The sequence below is a fragment of the Zerene cesonia genome, chromosome 19, assembly GCF_012273895.1.
Source record: "Zerene cesonia ecotype Mississippi chromosome 19, Zerene_cesonia_1.1, whole genome shotgun sequence".
Classification (NCBI taxonomy): Eukaryota; Metazoa; Arthropoda; class Insecta; order Lepidoptera; family Pieridae; genus Zerene; species Zerene cesonia.
In genome coordinates, this window is record NC_052120.1 from 10,121,508 (window position 1) to 10,146,214 (window position 24,707).

A 24,707-nucleotide genomic window follows, 5' to 3' on the forward strand; every position below is an offset into this window, starting at 1 on the left:
GGATTGCTGCTGTGCCACGTACGGCTGAAGTCGCTGGTTCAAGTTCAACTCCCCTTTAGTTTGGGGTAAGCTCTGGAAGAGCTGCGTGTTGTATTGACCACTTGATGGATCGTAGACTAGCTCAGTTGAGTATAAGGGATTTCCACTTGGAGCCGGGCTGGCAGCTGTAGACCGGGTTGGAGCCAAAGCGGCTGGAGTAGTCGATTGAATTTGGTTCTCCCGGTGGAATTTCGCGAACTCAGCGGCAAAGTCAATCTGGCTCGGTCTAGCTGGGGCGGGAGCGGGAGAGGGGGAGTAGTTGGGTTCCGGGCTGTATTGGATCTGGGGCTTGGGGGTCACTTGCACCAGCTGGGGTCTGAACGTGGTGGCTGGTGGGAGGGCTCGTGCAGTGGTTGGGATGGGGACGGGCCGGGGGGTGATCGCGATCTGTTGCGCTGGGTAAGAGGGTCGCAGAACAGGTCTGGCGGGTTGCGGTCTCTGAACAACACGCTGTCTGATATGCTGAAGGGGTTCCTCTTCAGGTTCCTCGTCCGCATCCCTGAAGTCGTTCTGGAAGTACGTGGTGGCCGGTCGGGAGGTGGTTGGTCGGAGGGCCGGTCTGGTGGGGTAGTTTGGTTCTCCATCATCACGTTCCGCGGACTCCGGCCCGTGCTGTTCTGGTTCATCGTCTTCGTTCGGTTTGTTGGGGTCGCAAGGGTTTCCGGACACGTAGGTGAACTCCCTCTTATTGCCATCGGGGTCAATGTACCCGTACTTGCCGCGGACCACACAGTCAGTGCCCCGGGTTTCTTCCTTGAAGGACCCGTCGGCCGCTTCGTAGCCGAACGTGAAGCTACCGTCGTCGTTTACCTGGAAAAGCAAACATATAATGTACTACACTGTTGATAACATCACCACTGCTTGAAACGGTAAAGGAACACATCGTGAGGAAACCGGCATGTCATGTTAAAAGTTCGACGACAATATCTGCCAACCCGCACATGGTGCGTGGTGGATTATGGGCTGAACCCTTATAAGAGACCTGTGTCAATGGAAACATTTATGGGCTGATTATGATGATGATGAATATACGACACATGTTAATATAACATTTCCTGACGTAACACAATTTGTGTTATAAAAAGTAACGATTGAATCCGAATCTTTACCAATTATCTATTTAATTGTACTCTAGTTTAAGTTTTTATATCTACTTAATTACAAATTCAATTTGTATTTATTGCAGGTATAAAATAATTCACAAAGCAGCATATTTATTTATTTATTGCTAACAATAATAAAAGTAATATACGTTTTAAATAGGATACTACGAATCCATTACAAATTGAAATATCCGTTCCGGGTGAGTCCATTAGAATCATAGTCATGTTATTTGATATAATTATTTTTACCCTCCAACTACCATGTACTACTCAAAGGCCCAGTAACCATACTAACATGCGAAAGTTTGTAAGTATGAATATAAGGATGTTTGATACACTCTCACGCGAAAATAGCTTATCGTATCTCTGTGAAATTTAGTACAGAGATAGATTACATTAGCCTGGATTAGCCTGGTTTAGCTACATAGGCTACTGAAGGTGGAAAATTTTGTTACAATTATTATGAATTTTATTTTTATTTATTTATTGATATTTATTACATAACTTATAAAGATTTATAAATGTTGCAAACATAAACTTATCTTGATCAAGTATATTATAAGATATTTTAATCTAAATCTTAGTACTTCGCAAAAATCCAAAAGAACATCTAATTATACCCCACCATACAAAATATTTCACATTTCGCTATTTTAAGGTTTACTCCCCGTGGCTGCCGGACAGACCTAATAAGGCAGCCAATAGTGCTATTAGCTTTCTGGTATCATATTGTACATTTTCTTAAATTTTAGTTCATGTATGTACAATAAATGTAATACATAAATATTCCCAAATTTCCACTTCTTTTGTATCGTATTTCCCAGTTCGATCCCAACAGAAACAGATTAGCATCAAGTCCAAACCTCAAAGGGCACTATCCTACCTTATTATAGTTCCTGATAGTTTGCACAGGCGGTTGCTTGGGTCCATCCTGCACCGGGTTCTGTTTGAGGCGGGGCTGCGGCCGGTGCACCGCTCGGGGCTCGTACTCCTCGTCGATGCGGTCTTGGGCCTGGTATAGTGAGTCGTACGCGTCTGGTGATACGAGAACCACCTGGAATTGTAGAAGCGGCTTTAGATCTGGTGGGTTTGAGGCGTTTTAGTATAGAGTGTTTATTAATGTAAGGGGTGGACAATATAATTGTTCGGAGCTTTTACAATCGCTGCAAAGTGAGCTAATACAAAAATAATAAGCTTGAAGAACATAATCGCTATAATAATCAAATCTTCCTTAGTATAAAATAAAACATGACATTTTTATAATGTGGGATCAGCACATTAGCGACAAGATATGAAATGATATGCTCAACTTTTGTTTGGTAGATATTTTGATAAATAAAAATGTGTAATCTTTAAACATGCCCATTTATTAATGCATTTTAATTTAACAGTGTTAACGTCTTTCAGATACCTAAGTTGTTGTATAGTAAATGTTTTAATCCCTAAAGACATTAAAGATATGTATATTCAAAGTATATATTTAGTTTACGACAGAGTAGCTGTATTATGTATAGTTTTACTTCAAATGTACGTTTGATATTACATAAATATATTCTGCTTGGTGTTACATTACATCAACGCTATCTAGTCTTGATTATTGGAGCGCAGAATAAAATTATATCTAATTATACACAAATTATATCAAAGAATTAAATAAAAACTATATTCTGTTGCATAATCTTCTTTAAGTAACTGATTTTTCAATGCACAGCCAAAACTACTGGGCCGATTGGGCTGAAATTCTAGCCTATATCAATACATTAAAATACGTCCCATATGGCCGGAGGCCCATATCCTTTTCCTTACCCTTCCCAGTCTTTCCTTTATTCCTTTCGCCAATCCTTTCTTAATCCCTTCCCAAAAAAAAAAGTCGGCAATCCATTTGTAGAGGCGTAAGGTCTGCAATGGACCTTATGCCTCTCCAAATGTTCATGGGCGGTGGTAGCGCTTAAGATCAGGCGTCCCACCAGCTCCATTGCCGATGGTAACATAACATAAAAAAAAAATACGTAATCAACGAAAGCCAAAGGAAAAAAAAATAAGGGATTGTTCCATGAAAATATATTATAACCATGCAGGTGAAGCTGAGTGCAACAGTTAGTTATGTTTAAATCGCAGACGAAGTAACGAGTATATAGGTTTTTTCAATTCCGATGTATTTTATTTTTGGGTTCGAATTCTAACTCCGTGGGTTTTCAACTGAATTATATGATTCTATTTATAAGAAAGTGGTTACTTCGTCCCATTTTTTGTTTGGTGTAGTACCCCAGGGACATCAACGACCTTTTGTGTAGAAAATAATTATTATACTTCAAGTGGACTCAAACCCCTTTCTCTTGAATAACTCCATCTATTAAAAAACCATAAAAATCTGTTGCACAATTTTAAAGATCTTGTTGCATACTATGTTGTGGTATTTCACTAGTTTCTCTGGTACATGTCTCCATGTATACTATTTTTTTATTTATTTGTTTATTATATCTTTATTTAAAACACATATAATACACACTCATTACAGTTATTTCCAATTTGATAAAGGTATTTACATTTATAATAACATTACAATAAATAGAGAGTAAAGTACGATTTAGGCTTACTTATTCTTATAACATATGACATGCAATGCTACTCGCGTGAATTCACTCAAAGTGCAATAAAATCTGTCCGTTAGATAAGCTATCTCATTACGGGAACGATTTATTAATTTTCCAATAGACTGCCTACCTATGTGCCTTTCGCTGTAAAATATTTTGTCCTTTATCAAACGGTTGCCTGGTAGAGATGACTTTTAGCTATTAGGCCGCCATTTGTATACTAGTTTTAAGTGACTTTTGTAAAGTTTATCTCTATTTAATAATTTGCAAGTGTGCAATATATAAAATTCTCGTGTCACAGTTTTCGTTGCCATACTCCTCCGAAACGGCTTGACCTTTTTTGATGAAATTTTTTGTGCTTATCCGGTATCTATGAGAATCGGCCAACATCTATTTTTCATACCCCTAAATGATAAGAGTAAGGCAGAACAGCGTTTGCCGGGTGCAGCTAGTAAATAAATAATTATACTGACCCTTTGATCACTTCGGTCTTGCGCTTCTTGTTCGTAGTCGTATGCGTCGATCGGCTGCTGCAGACGGGGCCGTGACCTTGCGGCCATCCCTGTCGCGAGCACCAGACACAGTACCTGTAGAAAGAGATGGATGTCAGATCAGGTCTTCAGATATAGAAGATTGTTTCGATGGTAAAGGTACTTAATGTTTATTGCGTGAACATTTTATCGTTTGGAAATTGCATGTAAAAAAAACCACAAAAATTATTTGTTTATAAATTTTTATGTATAATAATTTTGATAAAAGTATAAAATTAGAAGATAAGTATACAAATAAATTAACTATTATATTTTCTAAATACTAATTTATATACCTATCGGTATTTTACTATTCATTTAATAAGTTTAATTGTTATTTAAAAACAAAAAAACGCTATAAATAATATAATCGTTATATTGTTCACATAAATACTCTGATAACAATAAATTAGTGAGTAGTTGGACAAAAGCTTTTTATTGTAGCTGTTTAAATAATCAATTGTCTTACTTATATGTGCGTAGATTAAAATTTGAATTTCGTTGTAGAAACAATAATTGTATCCCTGAGATTAATTGCTGTAATAACAATGATTGGGCATGAAACCGTTTGAACTTTATATAACCTTCACTTATCTGTGCATATGTTTTTTTATCTATTTTTTTTTTGTTTATGTTATGGATTTTTAACCTTTTTGGTTATGACAGCCCCAATACAAGAAAAACCCTTACTACATAATTATTATCTCGATAAGATACAAAAAAAGAGTTTGCACACGTTAAAAATATATTAACAGATATCAACGATAAACAGTGTAATACTTAAATCAAAATTTGTAATCACAACATTGCAAGTGCGACAATTTTGTTTATTGTCTATTTAAGCGCTTTTCAAGATTTTTTAAACATATTTATTAATCTATATTTCAACTGAATATTCTTGAAGAAGTGAATTCAAAACCGTTAGCATTAAAATGTTGAAAGCAGAATTCTGAGTTATGTCGTTCACACATTTAACTCGCTGACTGTTTACTTATTAATATAATAATTGCGTATGATTGTGAAGTGGCATTTAATAAATTCCCAGACCTATATAATAAACTCCAAGTTTTATTATGTGAACACACTTGTAGTGTATTTCGCACATTCTTAGTAGGTAATTTATACGAATAATTCTCATTATCTAACTTGTATTGTTAATCTGATAAGATGTACGTATTGGGAAATTTGGAAAGACCCGCGGAACATGTATCAACGAATGAACAATGTTAATTTTGAACACACTTTTATAAACTTAGCCTCTACCTAGCAAGGTTCGGTGACTATGCAATGCATGAGTTTATCTTGTTATAGTTTCCTTACGTATTTAACTTCCTTAACATCCTTATGCATGCAAATGCAAAAGTTTGTAAGGATGTGTGTGTGTTTTTGCTCTTTCACGCAAAAACTACTGAACAGATTGCAATGAAATTTGTTACGTAGACAGCTGGATAACTGGAATAACATATAGGCAACTTTTTATCCCGATACTCCTACGGGATATGGACTTACGCGGGTGAAACCGAGGGGCGTAGCTAGTACAACAATGAATTCAGCTCTTGGTAAGCATTTAACAGCCGATCAGGTTGGCTATTTCAGATTATTAATATTGAATACATTTAAATATAAATTTAAGCGACAAAATATAGCATAAACATTAATTTAATATCCTTATAATAAAGTGGAATGTAGATAGACTTAACAATTAAAACTACAGTTTAATTTGTTACGCAAGGAAGTAGTGCAATGTATTTCATCTATCTACACACGATATTTCAGCCAAATCAGTTAAGTAATTTATGGGATTGTCCAACATCCAAAAAAAATCATAAAACTTTCTCATTTATCACACGAATGGGATTTTATATGCAATAATTATATAATTACCATTATTCCCAACACTAGCATACATTAAATTCACACAAAAATTTTAATTACATTAATTCACACATCCAAACTCGCTAATTCCACAATTAACACATTCAGACATACAATTCGTTATTTTATGCGTATGGGAATCAAGCCTAATTTACCTAAATGTTGAATTACAAAACCGCGTTATATAACACTAGATTGGACTGGTTAAAAACAGGGAAATCCCGGTGAAAAAAACTAGTTCTAACGTAATCGGTATTTGTTATAATACCAGTCTAACTGTATATTGATTACTTGCATTCTAGAGTAATTGAATTCCACAGATACACGTGAAAGCTTTTATGATAGTTATAATCCTTACTTAATAATGCGAAAGTTACTGTCTCTTCTACAAGCCTGAACCACTGAACCGATTTGGATGAAATTTGTTACAGAGATTGACTATTACAAATTTTCTATCAATACTAATTATTTGCATAAATTAAAGAAAACATTTATTTATCAGGGACAGCACAACACAATCATAGAGATTATACAGATAAAAAGCAAGAAATAGATAGAATTACACAACATATATATAAAATTACACAAACGAAGAAGACCAGCATCAGATATCAAAGGAGACAACTCAGCCTATGCTGCAATGTTAAGAACATTGACAGCGCTGTTTTTCAGTGACCCCTACATGAACTAAGGCTTCGAGTGGAGGAAAGAGTAGGAGGAGGAGTAAAGGAGTTTTTATCTCGACACTTTCAGGAGAACGGGATGTATGCGAGGAAAATCTCGGGACTGTGTATTTTTCACGGTCTACGCAGGTGAAGCCACGGGTGCATAGCTAGTCACAAGCAACGAAACCAACATTTTTCAGAAAATACGACGAAAATACGTACGAATAGACGTTGATCTTCTACTAGAAGGATGTGTCGCTTCCAAAAAGTATATTTTGTTTGTTGATATAAAAATTTACATCATCAGTTTATAAATTAGATATGGATAAATAAATGATGATGATGAATTATTATTTTACGCAAATTATGTTAGCGGATCAGAAACATATTACTGAAATTTGAAATATGACTTTTACTAGAACAGGACTATATTATATTTTATAATACATTTTACTAGCTAACCCGGCAAACGCTGCTCTGCCCTATTAATTTTTTATACAAAAAAACGCTACCAAAATCTGTTGCGTAATTTATAAACATAAGCATACATTCATAAAACATTATATGAAAATAAATTATCTGAAGACTTAAAAATTACTGTCAAATCAATTAAAAATTAATATGTTTCAGATCTTGTTTTAATCGAATTATTATTTATTATTATTCAACCAACTATAGATAATTAGCTGGGTCTGTTATTTCAGAACTTACGTTTAAGTAAACAGATTTAGATGATTCTTTTATTATTTGAAAACTGATGTCTCTGGATACTTCCCATAACAATATAGTCTAGGCACAGATAACATAGGTCTATAGTTCTTAATAGGTTAGGACGTTTTCAAACTGGTAAAAACGTTATATTTTAGAAGAGTTGCATTATTAAAAAATGGCCTCAAAATGCAATTTAGCTAGAATCAGGCGTTAATAGAGTGATATTTAAATTCACTACCAATATATATTATATTAAACACTACATGCAGAATTATATAAGTTATTTTAGCTATCGTTTCGTCCATAATACTCCACATATGGCCACATTAGCGTCTCTAATATAAAGGGAAAGTCTCTAAAAATCCACTCAGACGCACAATTTTTACACAATCCAAGTCAATTCGCGCCTCCACAATTACCGTGAAAGTCGCATTGTCTCGTCAGGTCTGTGAAAATTCGTAATGACATAATATTACTATTTCTTATTTTTACTCGTGAAGCTAATAAAAAATTTAAATGATAAAGAGATTAAGAGGATTACAATGTATAATATTCATAGAGAGTCATATTATAGTTCGAAAATTATGAGCTCTAGTTCAGTCTACTGTTGGGGAAAAATCCATGCTCCCTTTTATAAAGATACTAGTGGCCCGCCCCGGATGCACCTGTGGTACGTTTTCTCTGCATAAAAATCTTCCTTGTGGATTAATAAACACGGCAAAAAGCAATACATTTGAATACTATTTTTATTGATATAGATTAGATGTGATATTGCATAAGATGAAACGTTGTTAACTATAATTGAATATATACTAACTAGATTTTATTTAATTGTGAATTTATTTGGAACTATCTCTGGTCGCGCCTATATCAAATTTCTATTAAATCGATATAGTGTTTGAGGCGTAAAGAAGAGACGGACAGATAGAGCTAATTTCGCATTTATAATAATAGTAAGGATAGTAGGGATATAGACAGGCTAATTAGAAGTCTAGACTAGATTCTAAAAGTCTAGACTAGAAATCTAGTTGCACCAAGTATGATACTCATAATACCTTTGTGACATTGTTGTAATCATTGCCCAATACAGCGAAAGTGCACGACGTGGCTTGCTTGCAGATGGAGATAGACAAAGCCACGTAACATAGCCATGTATAGTTATCAAGTGCAACACTTTGCCATTCATAACTCACGTATGCAGGTCATTATATGTGTACCTACTTTTATGAGGCTGTAGTAGGGGTAATGAGACATTATTTTATGTTTAAACGTTCTGCTACTTTTATGTCCCAGTCGGGTAATATAAAGAATTACTTCGAAAGGTTTTTAACTCGTTTTAATTTTATCTTTTTGTATATAATAGATTTCTTTAGACTCCATTTTGAACCATTATAAACATGCAGATTTATTTAAAAGTTTGTAAACATGATGGATTTGATTCATGATTCCATCTTATTATCCTGATTAGGATCAAACATTTCCTTACGCTTACTCTGTAAAAGAGTCAGACAATCCATTTAATTCTATTAATAGTGTTGTAGTCTAATTTACTGTATTTATTTGTTCTATTTTCCTGAATAGTGGGCAACTGCCGAAATCGTCTTTCCACGAATCATCCATGCCAGAAATGCCAAATAACAGATTTAACAGATTTAATTAACAAGAATTTTCTGAACGAATTAAATTTGAATTGAGAATGACAATGATATTGAATCGATTTCGATATTATTATACGTGGGTCACTCGCGACAATATTTCAGAACGTTACAAATTTCAACAACAATTCATTTGAAAACTGTTATAAGAATATTATCATTGGCAAATAGTTGAAACTAATTGCCATTATGGAAGAAAAAAAAAGAATATTATGAATGAATTACATTAATAATATATATGTAGTAAATTAATTGTTAAATACGTCAACGTTTATAAGTTTAAACTGCAATTAAGGCTAATTTTATATGAAAGAAATTTAATATGAAAGAAAAAATCCGTTTCTGTATTTTGCTATTGTTACAAGACACAATTTATTTATATAGATTTTAAAAACAAAACAAGAATAAAAGAAATACGAGCGATTCTTGATCTATTTTTGATAAATGAAAAAACAAGTAGCTTAAAATTTTGACATGTTTTGACATGACAATAAAAATTCCCGCCTTTTCAAGGGAAGAAAAAGACATTGTCTTCTTCAAAGATTAAGCTTTGTGGCTTTTATACGCTACACCCATAGCAAATTGTATATTATCTGTGGCCACACTTAGCATAACCTAGTATATTATTTTTAATTTTTAGTTTTATAGCATTGAAATGCTTCATAAATGATAAATTTTGAAAGAATAGGAAAAAATGGCGTTGCTACGGTTTGGCAAAAAAAGGCGGGTTTGAATCCCGCCTTGTGATCAATTTTTTTCTATTCTTTCAAAATTTCACATCTAGTACATTATGTTATCTGTGGCAAAACCAAACGAAACGCAGCGTCACTTTAATTTATCAAACAAATCACCTTGTCATCGGTTGATTGATTGATGTCGAACTGTGGCAGGTTGTGGCTAACGAGGGACATTGTGTGTATGTTGCAAACTAGAGTCCTTTGTAAATTAATAGCTTCATTTAGAAATATGGCGGAGTAACAGGTGCTGGGCGGTTAATGGAAACGTATTTGAATACAAATAATAGCGTAAATCTATTGAACGTACTTTGAAGATGTGGGAATTAATGGGGTAAGGAATCGTTTTATTACTTTAATTTATTAAAACGTGTGAGGCAACTAAATTGTAAAATCCTACTAATATTATAAATGCGAAAGTTTGTAAGGATGTGTGTGTGTTTGTTGCTCTTTCACGCAAAAATTACTGAACCGATTGCAATGGAATTTGGTACGTAGACAGCTGGACAACTGGAATAACATAGAGCCAGGGCGGACCGCTAGTAGTCCATAAAATAGGCACGCAATAAATGACAAAATATACCTACATGTTCCACACGTAACAAGTGAACTTATGTAAAAACAAGTTTAACGCCATTTGATCTTGGCCTACTTAATGTCAAATGGCAGAACAATTTTATGATCTTATAATTATGTAAATTGACCCAAGACAGATAACTGTATCAATCGAATTGGTGTATTTTTCCTGGTTTCGGCTCATTTCAAATGCATTCCGTCATTGAGTCATCATTCTTTATTATTGTTAGGCGTTATTAACCTTTCAATTAAAAATATATATTCGCATTTAGAAACATACCTGTTATTCAAGTGTTTTTCTTGTTTGATTCAGATTATTAACGCTAAATTCTAGTTTTGAAAATACCATTTTGTAATTATCGTTCTATTTACATACTTGAAATATCGATCGTATATTATGTAAGAAGTTAAAATCCTTTAACTTTTTATACCATATTTTATTTAGACAAATTGTAGGACTGTGGGCTGATATCACAACTTCTGGTTGTGTTCTTTTTATATAATCTATCAGTTAAGAAAAATAATGCATGTATATATATATACCTTATGATTTTTGTGTCTGGAGATAGCAAGGATGCTTAAAAGTGACGTAAGCTAGTATTTACCGTGATATATCATTTATTTTTGGCGGGATGTTTTTTTGAACAAGCGGGTGAGGTCGCGGGCGGAAAACTGGTTTGATATAAGTGTTATTTATCTGTACTAATAATATGAAGCTAAACAAATCGTTCGTTGTTTGAACTCACTTTTCTCTGGAACTACTGGACCAATTTGAAACATTCTTTCACCGTTGCATATATAAATGATTCTTGAGTGCAATAGGCTATATATGTATACTAGCTGCAATATAGTTAGCTGGAATATCGGGATAAAATGTTGCCTATGTGTTATTCCAGTTGTCCAGCTATCTACTTACCAAATCTCATTGCAATCGGTTCAGTAGTTTTTGCTTGAAAGAGTTATAAACATACACATACACATATACCCATCCTCACAAACTTTCGCATTCATAATATTTTATAGTAGAATATTAAGTGTGGGTGAAGTCGGAGCGAACCGCTGGATTCTCGCAAGTACAACAACGACTAGGCATAGCACCTACAGCATTTCGATATTCCCCATCTAAACTAGAGTATAACGGGGCGGGGTGCTCACAATACTATGATATTAAAACGTAGCCGCAGGTGACACTGCGTGAAGAAACTGGACCAAACGTGACGGGCTGTTAAGTAACCGGAGCTTATCACATCTCAATGAAATGGCGAATAGAACACGAATTCAGTGACTGTTAGGGCGCGGCGGTGTGCCAACTGTCATATTTTGAAATTATACGGTTTTTGTTAGGAATTTCAAATAAGGAGCAGGTGATAAGCAGATTCCTGTCTTTGCAGTTATATTGGAAAAAATAGATATAACTAGAACTAAAGACTATTAAAGTGGGCTTCTACGGAAGGGAACTAGAAAATAAATGGAATAGGAAGTAGAAAACAAGTTCAAGTTAAAATTGTCTATTAAGATGCAAATTAAAACTAAATTAGATACAGAAAATATTTACACCGTGACCACAAATAATTTAATGCCTCTTCATTCATCATTATCAACAAAACAACGAATTGAACTTCTATATATTATTTCCTCTAATATTATAAATGCTAAAGCTTGTAAGGCTGTGTGTGTGTTTGTTACTCTTTCACGCTAAAACTAATGAACCTATTGTATAAAAAACAAGTGCAATTTTTGCCAAACCCTTTCATACTACAAGAGATGTACCTACAGTAAAAGTAACGCACCTTGAAGCACAAGAATCCAATTTCGATAATATTAAATAACGGTTCCACTTGGCTGCGGTATTTCCCAATGATAATGTGGGTTACAAATACCTTTGGTATCTTATTCGGGTGTCCATTACATATTACGATATGGGTATGTGATAGCAAGCCTATAATCGAATCGTAAAAAATGGGACTAAGCATGTATTAGCTCGAATTGGGCCAGCTTGCATTGGGGAAGTATCACGACCGCACAGTAAGCCGGCGGTGGTGATCGCTTACCATCAGGTGAACCACCAGCTCAGTTGCAAGCTATGACATAAAAATGGAACATTTTTTTCTGCTTTTACGACATTTTTTATATTATGTTATGATTATATATTTTTATTTTTTATTTATTAACACTTTATTGTACAATGCACATACAGTTAACAAAAACCAATAAACAATATCTACTGTACAATATATACAGATTTAGTAATATGTGGTAAAGTATTCCATTGGAATGTTTGAGTTTTGAGTTAGAAATATAACTAGAATTAAAATATTTGTTTTAAGAAACGATATTTACATGTACATACAACTCGAAATCCAAAACTTTGATATGAAAACTGCGTTGCGTCATTACGATGGCGTTAAGCGTAAACGTGAAATGAAGACATAACCAGAAGATAACGAACCGTAAATTCAAGGTGTAAGAGATGCTAAAATAGTAAAATTACTTGAAATGTCTTCTTAAATAACTGCAATCTAGTTAAAACGTCAAGGTTACACTTTGGGCAACATTGTTGTTAAGAGGCAAGTTTTATGCAGATTTTGAGTGATAAACATTTGCCCATTTTGAGTAATTATTTTTTACGTACGAGAGGAAGCATTTAATTTGAGGTTAATAGGTGATTTCGATTTTTATTACTTTAATACTCTGTTTAACCTCTAAACGCTTTTAATATGCGTTGTTCAAACAATTACTTATACATATTGTTTTTTTTTTAAGTAAAAACTGTTTTATCGATTTTTAAATTATTTTAGAGCTAAAAATAAATTGTCTATGTCAGCTGTGTTAGTACCGAATTTCATCTAAATCAATTCCGTGGTTTAGGCGGGAAGTAGAGACAGACGGAGCTATTATCTGATGTTTAATATTACCAGGAATTAAACCTTTAATACGCATAGTAAAAACTTTTTATAAAAATATTATTCATACCACTTTAAAATTTTTCAAGCATAAGTTATAAATATCGCGCCTATTTTATGTCAGCAGTCCGGTGTCGCCAGCACAGAAATTACAATATATGGCAACACAGTGTGATCATCAACCATTAAGCCTGTCGCAGCAGTAATTCTATTAAACTTTTCTGGCAAATTACCTACATTACAAGCGAAGTATATTCTCAACGTGATGATGAAAGCTGAAAGTGCGTCAGAACACGCCAAATGACAAATAAATCGCTCTAATCAAATGCCTATTTGTGGGTCACTTTCGTAATTGTGAAGAAACAGGGCTGGCTGCTAGCTCATTAAGTTATTTGTGATAGCTTTTTAGTTAATCGTATGCAGTTAAAACTGTGCTCTAGTTACAATTTGTGTTTCAATCGTATTGCAATCGTGGTGACAGTATTTTTATTTTATATCAAACTATGAATGTGATTACAAGTAAATATGTATATATCTAAGTAACGATAGAAGAGATTAAAACCTAAGTGCACAGACTTTATACGAAAACATACGTAAAAGACATTCTTAACAAAATAATCAAATTAAAAATATTCCTTAGCCCACATGCGTTCAATTCGGAGTAGTTTAATAGATGTTATATATATTATACATATAAACCTTAAATCACTCTATCTTCAAAAAAGTTCAGCAAAATTCGTTGGGTAATTTTAAAGATATAAGCATACATACATACATACATACATCGGGACAGACTATGTAGTGATTACCGAGACAGGCACAATTAAGCTGTCCCGATATTAAATGTGAAAACGAAATCAATAAATTAGGCACAAACAAAGGCTATCGATGCCTGAATGGCTTTTTCGTGATGTCTTGATTGCAGGTCATTTTATTATTTTGGCGTTTTGTAATAGAGACAGACAATGAAGTGGCCAATAAGAATTTTCTTAGTTTATTAAAGTAAACATCATATGTTTTCATTGAAGGAGATGAAGCGTTATCTGGTGACGATTAGATGATATATGAATACTATTAGCTTCCCACATTTGTCTACAACAAACCTACTAAAAATGGTAGCGAATTGTTCAAAAGGCTCTTCTGATAACTATTTAGTTGAGTGTGAGAAGTCTACCCAGACGTTACCCACGTGAACAGAATGTATAGAATTAGATATATTAATTCTCTTCTAATAAAACTTTAGGTAGACTTTACTATTATATTACTAACATAAAAATATATAGATATTAGGTATCATATACACATCCATGAAAGAATTTTTAAAATCGGTCCAGCAGTTCCTGAGAGTAGCGCCTTCAAATAAACGAAAAATATGCTATAAATATTAATTACACAAGAAAAACGTATTTAATTCCCTCTGTTCTAGAATTAACGCAAGGATGCGTTGCGATTGCGATTGCGATACACACACCATGCCCATAACGAAAACTTCCGATTTTCCCCAAACAAATCTAAACCAATAACAATTCTAAATCATTAAATAACACCAAATCACGTATCACGCTCAATTGCCAATTCGTAAATACTTTTTTCGCATACAAATCCTATAGGAAAAAACTAGATAAAAGCAGTGACTAATGACTTTCGCCATCGCGTCCGGCATTACGCACGCTAGCTAGAAAGTTATGTTTTCACTGACCATCTCGAGCCTCGATACGTTTTGTTTATCCGCCGGCGATTAATGAACCCGCGGAGGGTTTAATGATCCATGCAGGAGAGCATGATCTGTATCTGATTCATTCTATCGGTAAATGCCGGTTGTAATAAAGTATTAAGATACGCAATGTGAAGAATCTGTTAACCTTCCGTATACATACATATGTAAAATGTAAACACTCGAATAAATATTAAACCAACTTATATTAATATAACTTATTGAATAACAGAATATCTAGTAATAAATTGAAAATATTTACAAAAATCTATCATTAAAAAACGTTGATTATTAATAAAATAAAAGTCTAAGTAGGTTTCATATGTAACTAAGAAAAAAATAACACCTATAAAATACTATAATTTTATTACGTATATTACATATTGACATTTTTTTTTCTTAAATGTAAAAGTGTACCAGAATCGTTATTCACAAATGTCACGTTGCAAAACGGAATTAATCGAGAAAAGTATCTAACCTTACACTAGTCGCAATACAGCAAAATGTATTACGAAATATTCGGTTCTATCATTGACATGTTTGATCTCAACTCGATTCTATATCGTTACAAATACAGATCAAGTACCATATTAATTAACAATTTCATCACTCGAATCTTGAGGACGGGCTTGAATCAAAAAACATTACAATCGATTACGCAGTTGCTCGTGAATCGATTCCATATCGATTGGCAAATCGATAACGATGCACGTGACGTTTAATTGACATAGAATAAAAATTCGGTCAAGCACCATACTAGAACAGGTTGGAAAACAATTAGAGTAAACGAAATATTAACTGTACGTAATAAGTATTCAAATAATAATTGACACAAGACACAAGAAATATAATCGAATTGATAACCTCCTCCTTTTTTAAAGTCGGTTGAAAATAACAATAATTGCACAGTTAATGAAATATCCGCTTTTTTTCGTGCTGCACATAAAAATGGCTTTTCCTAATCAAATGTTTGAATTACAAATCTTAAAACCACACCATTCTAAGGAGCTTCAGAGATTACGAAATAGCAGCGTATAAAACAATATACAAGCATTTACATTCACATACACGTATTGGTTAAGTTTTTCTTGCAATTTCTAGAAATATAAGTTCAAGGTGCTGTGAAGACGGTGCGCAGGCCAGTCTCACAGTGGCTCTTGCGACATCGTGGCGTAAGCAAATAATAAAATTTTTGTATCATGCCTTGTTTGTTTTTTATTTCATAGCAATAAACGTGAATTAATAATAACGCTCGTGTGATCGTCCGTGTATCTGGTTAGATGTTTGAGAATGAAATTAACAAATATTTACGAACAAAACAGCGTACGTGAATATGGAAGGGTAATTATAATTATATTAAGGGATAAGCCTTTGTTAACTCAAATATATTAATTCTCTTTGATGTCTAAATTTGTCTTGAAGTCCACTAACTAATTATTGTCTTATTTTATACAGAAGCCATTATTTAAACGAAAAAAAGTCTGCTTACTATCTGGGAAACACAATAATAAAATAAACCCCTTCTTTATCTGAAATCGATTGATAAGATTGAAAAAAAAAAATAATTAATATGAATAATAAGAAAAAATTACAAGTATCCCTTAATCACAGATAATAAACAAACGTGGCGACTGTCAAGGTCAACTGTCAAAGTGAAAGCACCCAAATGGCGCGAACGGATGGCGCCGATTAAATTATAAATGCGTTTTATTACAAAGGTTGAGGTCAGTTCCGTTCAGATTGATTTCCAACGGCCATTGATTGATATATCTGTGGCTAACAGAGCATTGTGAAACACCCGGCTTTGATCGATCACGGTAATGGATTAAATCACGGTGAATAATGGTATCTTTTGAAGGCCAGGTGTATAAAGATTGTTGAAGAATACATATGGAGTTTTAACTTTACAGCGCCATCGACTTATTTCTGAACTGAAGGGTATCGCTGACGCTTCAGTGTTCCTATTAGAATAATATTTAACCCATAACATTTATTCCCGGCATCACTTTTAATCTAATAAAAGAATTCATATCTAACTATTAAAATAGGAAAGATAAAGCATTTGATGTAGTCAATAATGGCAATTCAATATCTTTAAAGGATAACGAAGTGGCACTGTTTGTATAACCTACGATGTTAATTGCCTTCCAAATTGTCTTCTATAAGTTCTCAAACTCAAATCGTTTTAAAAAGGAATCAGATTTGTGGAAAAAACTGCACTATATAAAATCAATAAACTCGATGTACCGAAAACGGATAAGAAATTGTGTAGAGGTTTTGACCCTTTTATCTTCCGCGTTACAAACGTCATGAAATTCTTGTTCCATTCATTCACCTGCAATAAAAACCTACTAATGTATTCACAATATTTTTCCTCAACAGCAAGATACGTCACTTTCTCTAATCTTGACCCTCTCAACCGGTCTGTTTTACATCCCGTGTCGTTAAACTTTGCAATCGTTACTGTTTCTTGGTATAAAAAAAATGTCGACTAAACATTCTAGTTTTTTATTCATTCTATCCTAATATTATAAATGCGAAAGTTTGTAAGGATATGTGTGTGTTTGTTGCTCTATCACGCAAAAACTACTGAAACAATTGCAATGAACTTTGGTGCGTAGACAGCTGGATAACTGGATAAAATATAGGCAACTTTTTATTCCGATACTCCTACGGGATACGGACTTATGCGGGTGAAACCGCGGGGCGCAGCTAGTCTATAATAGTCTTTGGCTATCGACGGAACTATAAAACAAAATGTTTTATTTAAATTATTTCGTGATACCACAGATAACATAATACTATAGGTGATACATTCGATGTATATTTATTGAGACAAGATTTCACCAATTATGTTATAGACCCTTATTAATTTATTAAGCCGAAACTCATAGTATAATATCTCGAAATTAATCTAATTCGTAAAAACAAAAGCTTTTTAAATTAATCACAACTAATCGAATTCCGTTCTAGCACGCTAATACATTTAAAGTACCACACTGAAACAAAGTGATTGTTAGTTTCTTATAATGAAATCAATTTGTAAGTTCCAGAATATTCTACGTCAAAGATAATTGTAACAATTTGTTAACCGCCAAGCCAAAAAGACGAATGCCGTATGCACATTGTTATATCGCATTATATAATCACATTACGTGAATGCATCGCGTGTCGTACACTATTTGTAACTATACGGATGTCTGAACAGTTGTCTGTGTGTCCATCTTCCGATAACATGCGATTTGTCAAAACTCATCATATTCTGTTTACGAAATAACGAAGAGGTCATCGCTCTTGTGCTGTATTTTAAATTAAGAAGAAACTAAATTCTCTACTTAAGGAAATGTCTACAATCTACTGAAATCTGAGAAAAGGCCAGCCTAAGTCCTTTATATAGATAAATTTCGTTATAAGTAGTGTAAGGATGATCCAGATAGCTTTTCCTATGTGAAAATTCAAATGATTATGAAATCAAGGTCTGCTAGTATGTCACGTCAGATTAAGGCACACAGCTGCAACCTTCACATTAAATTAATGTTAGGTGAAACACTACTTCCATATACTGATAGGCAAAAATTGGTTTAACCTAATATATTAAGACTCGTATTGTAGTGAAGTAGAATTTGAAATTATAATTTATGCTTATAAATTCTTAAATTATAACATTCATTTTGAAAATGATTATCTTAATAAATATATTTTTTTTATGACAGAGCAAGCAAAGGAGCAGGTGGGCCACCTGATAAAATGTCACAAAATAAAGAAAAAATCTGGATTTTTTGATTCGCTTGAATATCTAACATAACATAACTTTTCGTGCTTAAACCTTTTGATTGAAAAAAAAACTTCGCTTCATTATGAAAAAAAAATAACATTCAATTCAATAACTTCCAATATAAACATTAATGATTAGCATTCTTATACGATATCTTTATATGTCATGTATATCCAACGGTGAATTGAAGATGAATTATTGAAATCGATCCAGCAGTTCTTGAGCGTGTTCAAATAATCAAACTCTTCCAAACTATTATATATAATAAATAATATACTCTTCTAGACGAATATACTCTTACATATAACACATAAAGCGTTTTAACATTCGTCTCTTTTCCGTTAAAGCGAGCAAACCGTTATTCGTAATTTCTTTTTGGTTTTATTTAATATACAGAGTTAAATTCTACTACAGTTTAATTATATTTCCCATATACGACCCATATCCCGCTCCTGATCTCTATGTTTTCCTTTATTCCCCTCATCAATCCTTTCTCTATCCTTTACCATTAAACATTTGCAATCCATTTGTAGAGGCGTAAGGTCTGCCTCCGCAAGTGTTCATGGGCGATGACAGCGCTTACCATCAGACGACCAACCAGCTCCATCACCGATGATGGCATAAAAATGCCGCTTATATGATATCTCAGTAAAAAGTCATACCAGTAGCATTAAACCAACCGAGCGAACTAAAGGTTAGTGTAATGTCTGGTCGTATTAGAAAGGCCTTCAAGGTCTCGCTCGCCGCAACACCTACATAACTCTGTTATATATAGCCACTATAATTTCTGTTATTGTTTCATTCATTTATGAGATAAAATACGTAATGAGTTATTGTGATTGGTTATTATTAATGCGAAAAACTGTCTGTCTCTTCTTCGCGCTGAAACCGCTGAATCGTTTGGGTTGAAGTTTGTTCCGAGATAGAACGATGATGATGATTATGAAAGGATTATTAAGAGCACGTTAGAAGAAAGAAATGATGAAAAGAGGAATGTTTTAACACCTTATATCCTTATATCTAGTGACGTTACTGCAACTTGACTTACCTAACCTAACTTGACTTTTTAACACAATCTTATATATAAAAATCAATTGCTAAAACTCGAGAATGCCTGTGCCAATTTTGATAATTTTGGTTTTGATGCATTCATAATAGCCCTGGGAAGGTTTAAAAGGTAAAAAGTACGGATAAATGTTTCGAATAAAGGCCAATGGCGTTGCGAAGTTCGCCAGGTCAGCTAGTGCTATATTAAACCACATCCTTGTCTGTCTATTACACTGAGGAAGTAATAGTTATGCGTTTAGTTGGAATTTTCATACTTATCTGGAGCTTTATACTTTTGTACTTTCTTAACCCACGTCTACGAACAGAAATTGATTTTACTTACCTGAAAAAATAAAGGATGCATTAGTGATTGTACTTGTAAAATAAAATAAAATGCATGATTCAAATGTTTAAATGTATATAATAGAAAATTTGTGTGTTATGTTTGTGAGAATTTGTGACAAAGTGAGTTATGAGTCTTTTAGCAGTTATTATGAATTTAGACCAAGACATATCTTAACATGAAAAAGTATAGTAGAATGGTAGCAACAAAGATTAATAGAACATTCGAGTCGATGCTAACTATAATTTGATTCAAATACTGAATTGTAAATACTATCATAACATTTAAATTTAATGTTGCTTTTGATTGATTTTATAAAAGGTATGTGTATTGGAAAATAAAATATATGGACTTAATTTTGAATAGCTTTAATAATAAAAGAATATAATATTTCAAAAGTGTAAAATTTACGACAGAAAATAGCTGGCTGGCTTCATTAGATTTCACTTCACACTTATTCTTTATACACTTTCTCTATACAAAATGTGTAAAATGTCGCAATATCGTTCCTTGTGAATGTACAAAAATGACAATTAAATTTATTTGGGAACTCATTTCATAACCCGCTTTCAAGGTGAAAGAAGAGTCGTGTGAAAAACTTTTAAAAAGTCACGCGAAACAATAAAAACAAATACGATATTACTGTTTCGAGGTTGATTAAAATACTTGTACATTGAATTGTTGATTTTTTTATATATATAATATTTTTGATAAAAATTATAACTAATTTTATCCTACTAATATTATAAATGCGAAAATTTGTATGGATATGTGTGTGTTTGTTGCTCTTTCACGCAAAAACTACTGAACCGATTGCAATGAAATTTGGTACGTAGACAGCTGGACAACTGGAATAACATAAAGGCAACTTTTTAACCCGATATTCCTACGGTATACGGACTTACGCAGGTGAAACCGCGGGGTGCAGCTAGTATGAAATAAATGTTACCTACAAAAATATAAAGCTTTTAAAAAACCTGAAGTAATAAAATACAATATTTATTGAATAAGACGTGATTTGGTCTTTGGATTGGATCTGCGGTTTGTAAAGTAACAGGCTGATTACAGAAAATGTTGATTAATAATAATGCGGAAGATTTATGGGTGACTCATGACCGGAACTTATATTTTGACAATATTTGGAATACTTTTAAGTAAATTCAAAAATTAAACAAATTCATAAAGCCATAGGCTTTGAACGCCTTATTCTCAGGAACTACGTTTGATTTTCACGTGGTCCCTGAGTGCTACAGACTACATATGTACCACGAGCAAAGCAGGGGTGGACCGCTAGTTGTTCATAAACTTACAAGCAATATTTTCCTCGTTCACAACACCTACTTATATTAACCTTCATCAAGAAAACTCACAAGTACTGCTCAATTCGGTCGAAGCTACACTCCGTACATTCCTATCAAGCCACTATATAACTTTTATAATAGTAATTTCACTTTCCTGAGCCCATAACATAGATAGCTCGCTTACGTAACTAGAACGTAACGCTCCAACGAGAAGGACACAATGTAGAACAAGTTTACTACGAGTACAATGCGCGGGAAAGCACTCGAGATTTTACAAAGCTTTTCCAAACTGTCTAAGTTGCGCTTTTCGAATATTCGCTAGGTTTTTTGATAACACATAAAAAGCAGTGGTGGCTCAGTGGTGAGAACCTCGGACTTCAAAATCGATAAGTCGGGGTTCGAGACCGGGGCGAGCGTGCAGGAAATAAATTGATTTTTCAATTTATCTGCACATGTGGACAAAATCACCACTGCTTAAAACGGTGAAGGAAAACATCGTGAGGAAACCGGCATGTCCGAGAATCAAAAAGTTCGACGACATGTGACATCTGCCAACCCGCATTTGGCCAGCGTGGTGGATTATGGCCTGAACCCTCATAGGAGGGCTGTGTCCCAGTGGGAACATATAAGGGCTGATGATGATGATGATGATGAGACGTGGCTAATAAATGTCAAAGAATGAATCACAGGTTACTATATCACCCTTCTCAGACCATTAATTCTTTCCAGTTGTCTTATTTTTATCTACATATATTGACCTAGGCACTACCTCTGAATGTTCTAGGGCGGTGGTAATCGTCTACCATTAGGCGAACCACCAGCTCATTTATTGCTTTGATATAAATAAAGAATAGTTGTTGCGATATATGTGTTTTAGTTTCCCATAAAAGTATACCTACCATAAAATAACCGTAAAATACCGTAAGACAGTATATGTATGATGGATAATTTTATGTATTTTGTGGTTCAAATTAGCGTAAATATTGTAATGTTAGTTTATACATTGGTTTTCAATAAACAACTAATAAATACTTAATATGAATATGTAATGCCATAAAATTGATTAAACTTTCTTTGCGTTAAACAATCATTTGATCTAACCCATACTATTAATATAAAGCTGAAGAGTATGTTCATTTGTTTGAACGCGCTAATCTCTGAATGATAATAAGTGATATTAAGAAACACGAATAAGGCCTGGGCAAACTACGAGTAACCCAGTTATACTGAGGTTTGTTTAATCATATTAAACTAGCTGCGCCTCGCCGTTACACCTGCGTAAGTCCGTTTCCCATAGGAATCTCGGGATAAAAAGTAACCCATATGTTATTCCAGTTGTTCAGCTGTCTACGTACCAAATTTCATTGCAATCAGTTCAGTTGTTTTTGCGTGAAAGAGCAACAAACATACACACACACATCATTACAAACTTTCGCATTTATAATATTAGTAGGATTACTCAATTTGTTCAGAATACTACTGCAAGCATTGTCTTCCACTGAGAATGCACTTTCAGATCGAAGTATATTCAAAATACATAATAACTAATGAATAACAACAGTAACATAATTCGCAGAAGTAACGAATAAGAATTATTTACAAAATTCAACGACCACAAATTCAGACTCGACAATCTAAATTTATCGCGGTAAAATGTAGGTAAATGATTTTTTTGCGAAACCCGTTTTGCTGGCGGGTTTAGTTTTAGCACTAGATTAAAGCCTATACAAGAAATGTTAACCATTTTAACGGTTCTGGGTGTATGTACGTCATTTCAACAGTTTTGTAATCTGTTTTACAGCTCGGAGCGTTTTAAGGTTATTTTTGAAGTGAAAACTTTAGGCGCGTTGAGCGTTTTGGTAGAGGGTAAAATCCTCGTTTCGCGTCACCGACATGCTAATGATAATAGTATATCTATAGCTATGGAGAGCCAGACTAGCGCACGCGCAGTAGCAACTTGAATTCATTGAAATTCATGTAAATATAAATACTATGTATAATTAAGATAATTGTATATTAATTATTTTTTCAACCACTTTGTATTTATATTTTGTTCATGATTTGTTTAACCCATCATATGTAACTAATAAATAAAACATAAAAAATTTCATATAATTTTTGCATATAGTTTTAATTACTCTCAACTTTTTTTATTTACGGTACCTATCTATCTTTTGTTATCAATTATTAATTAGAAATAGAACTGTCTAGCGTTCAACCTTTGCACTATAAAGACTATGGTTGGTTCTTTGCGCACTAGACGTCTGGAAGAAATGGCAGTTCAGCCATAAAGCCATTTTATTATGAAAAAATTGCAATTTATGATTCATTATTAGTATTAATAATATTAATAAAATATGTCCGATCATACTAAAACATATGAAATAAAAAACATGAGAGAAAGCGTGTTAAATGTGTGAAACAGGGAAATCCGGTGGAAAACATTAACACTACACATAAATATACAATTAATATAATACGGGAAAGTTTGTTTCACGATTTGTTCAAAACTAAATAATTGCAGTGGGGATACATTGAATAATATTGTAGGATTCTTTTTCCAAAAGATGACAGGTCACTGGACTATCATATCAATATAACAAATACTACTTACTACTAATATTATAAATGCGAAAGTTTGTAAGGATGTGTGTGCGTTTGTTGCTCTTTCACGCAAAAACTACTGAACCGATTGCAATGAAATTTGGTACGTAGACAGCTGGACAACTGGAATTACATATAGGCAACTTTTTATCCCGATATTCCTACGGGATACGGACTTACGCGGGTGAAATATGTAAATGTAATGTTATGAATAATCAAAAGTTAAACCTACCACAGAGAAAACAAAACCTAAAACTCATAAATAATTTGCAATCCGCCGAAGAAAATTATAAAACGCACATAACCATTACACATTATGACTTCTTTCACAGTCCACTTCGTGCCTGAAGTTATCTGTTAAAACATTTGTTACGTGGCCGATGCGTTACGCAATGCGTTGCAAGAAACTAATTAATTTAATACCTTTTACATACTTTATCGTGAACGTTGACAGGTGACGGTTGTTCACTATTTACTTTGCTTTTGTAATGTTAGAAAAAGAATGATTATTATTATCTACTAGCTGTGACCCGCGGTT

At 33.5% G+C, this 24,707-nt stretch overlaps 1 protein-coding gene across 2 annotated transcripts in view; it reads right to left on the reverse strand.

Moving 5' to 3' along the window:
* Window positions 1-24,707, reverse strand: part of LOC119834715 (pollen-specific leucine-rich repeat extensin-like protein 2) — a 37,074-nt gene that overhangs the window by 1,588 nt on the left and 10,779 nt on the right. Inside the window, exons 2-4 of one of the 2 annotated variants that reach the window (XM_038359179.1) lie at window positions 4,210-4,323; window positions 2,026-2,196; window positions 54-849 (exon numbers count right to left, since the gene is read on the reverse strand). In XM_038359179.1, the coding sequence (XP_038215107.1) occupies window positions 54-849; window positions 2,026-2,196; window positions 4,210-4,323 (1,081 nt within the window). Of the gene's footprint in view, window positions 1-4; window positions 850-2,025; window positions 2,197-4,209; window positions 4,324-24,707 lie in introns of both variants that reach the window. The other variant, XM_038359180.1, reaches the window with a different exon arrangement.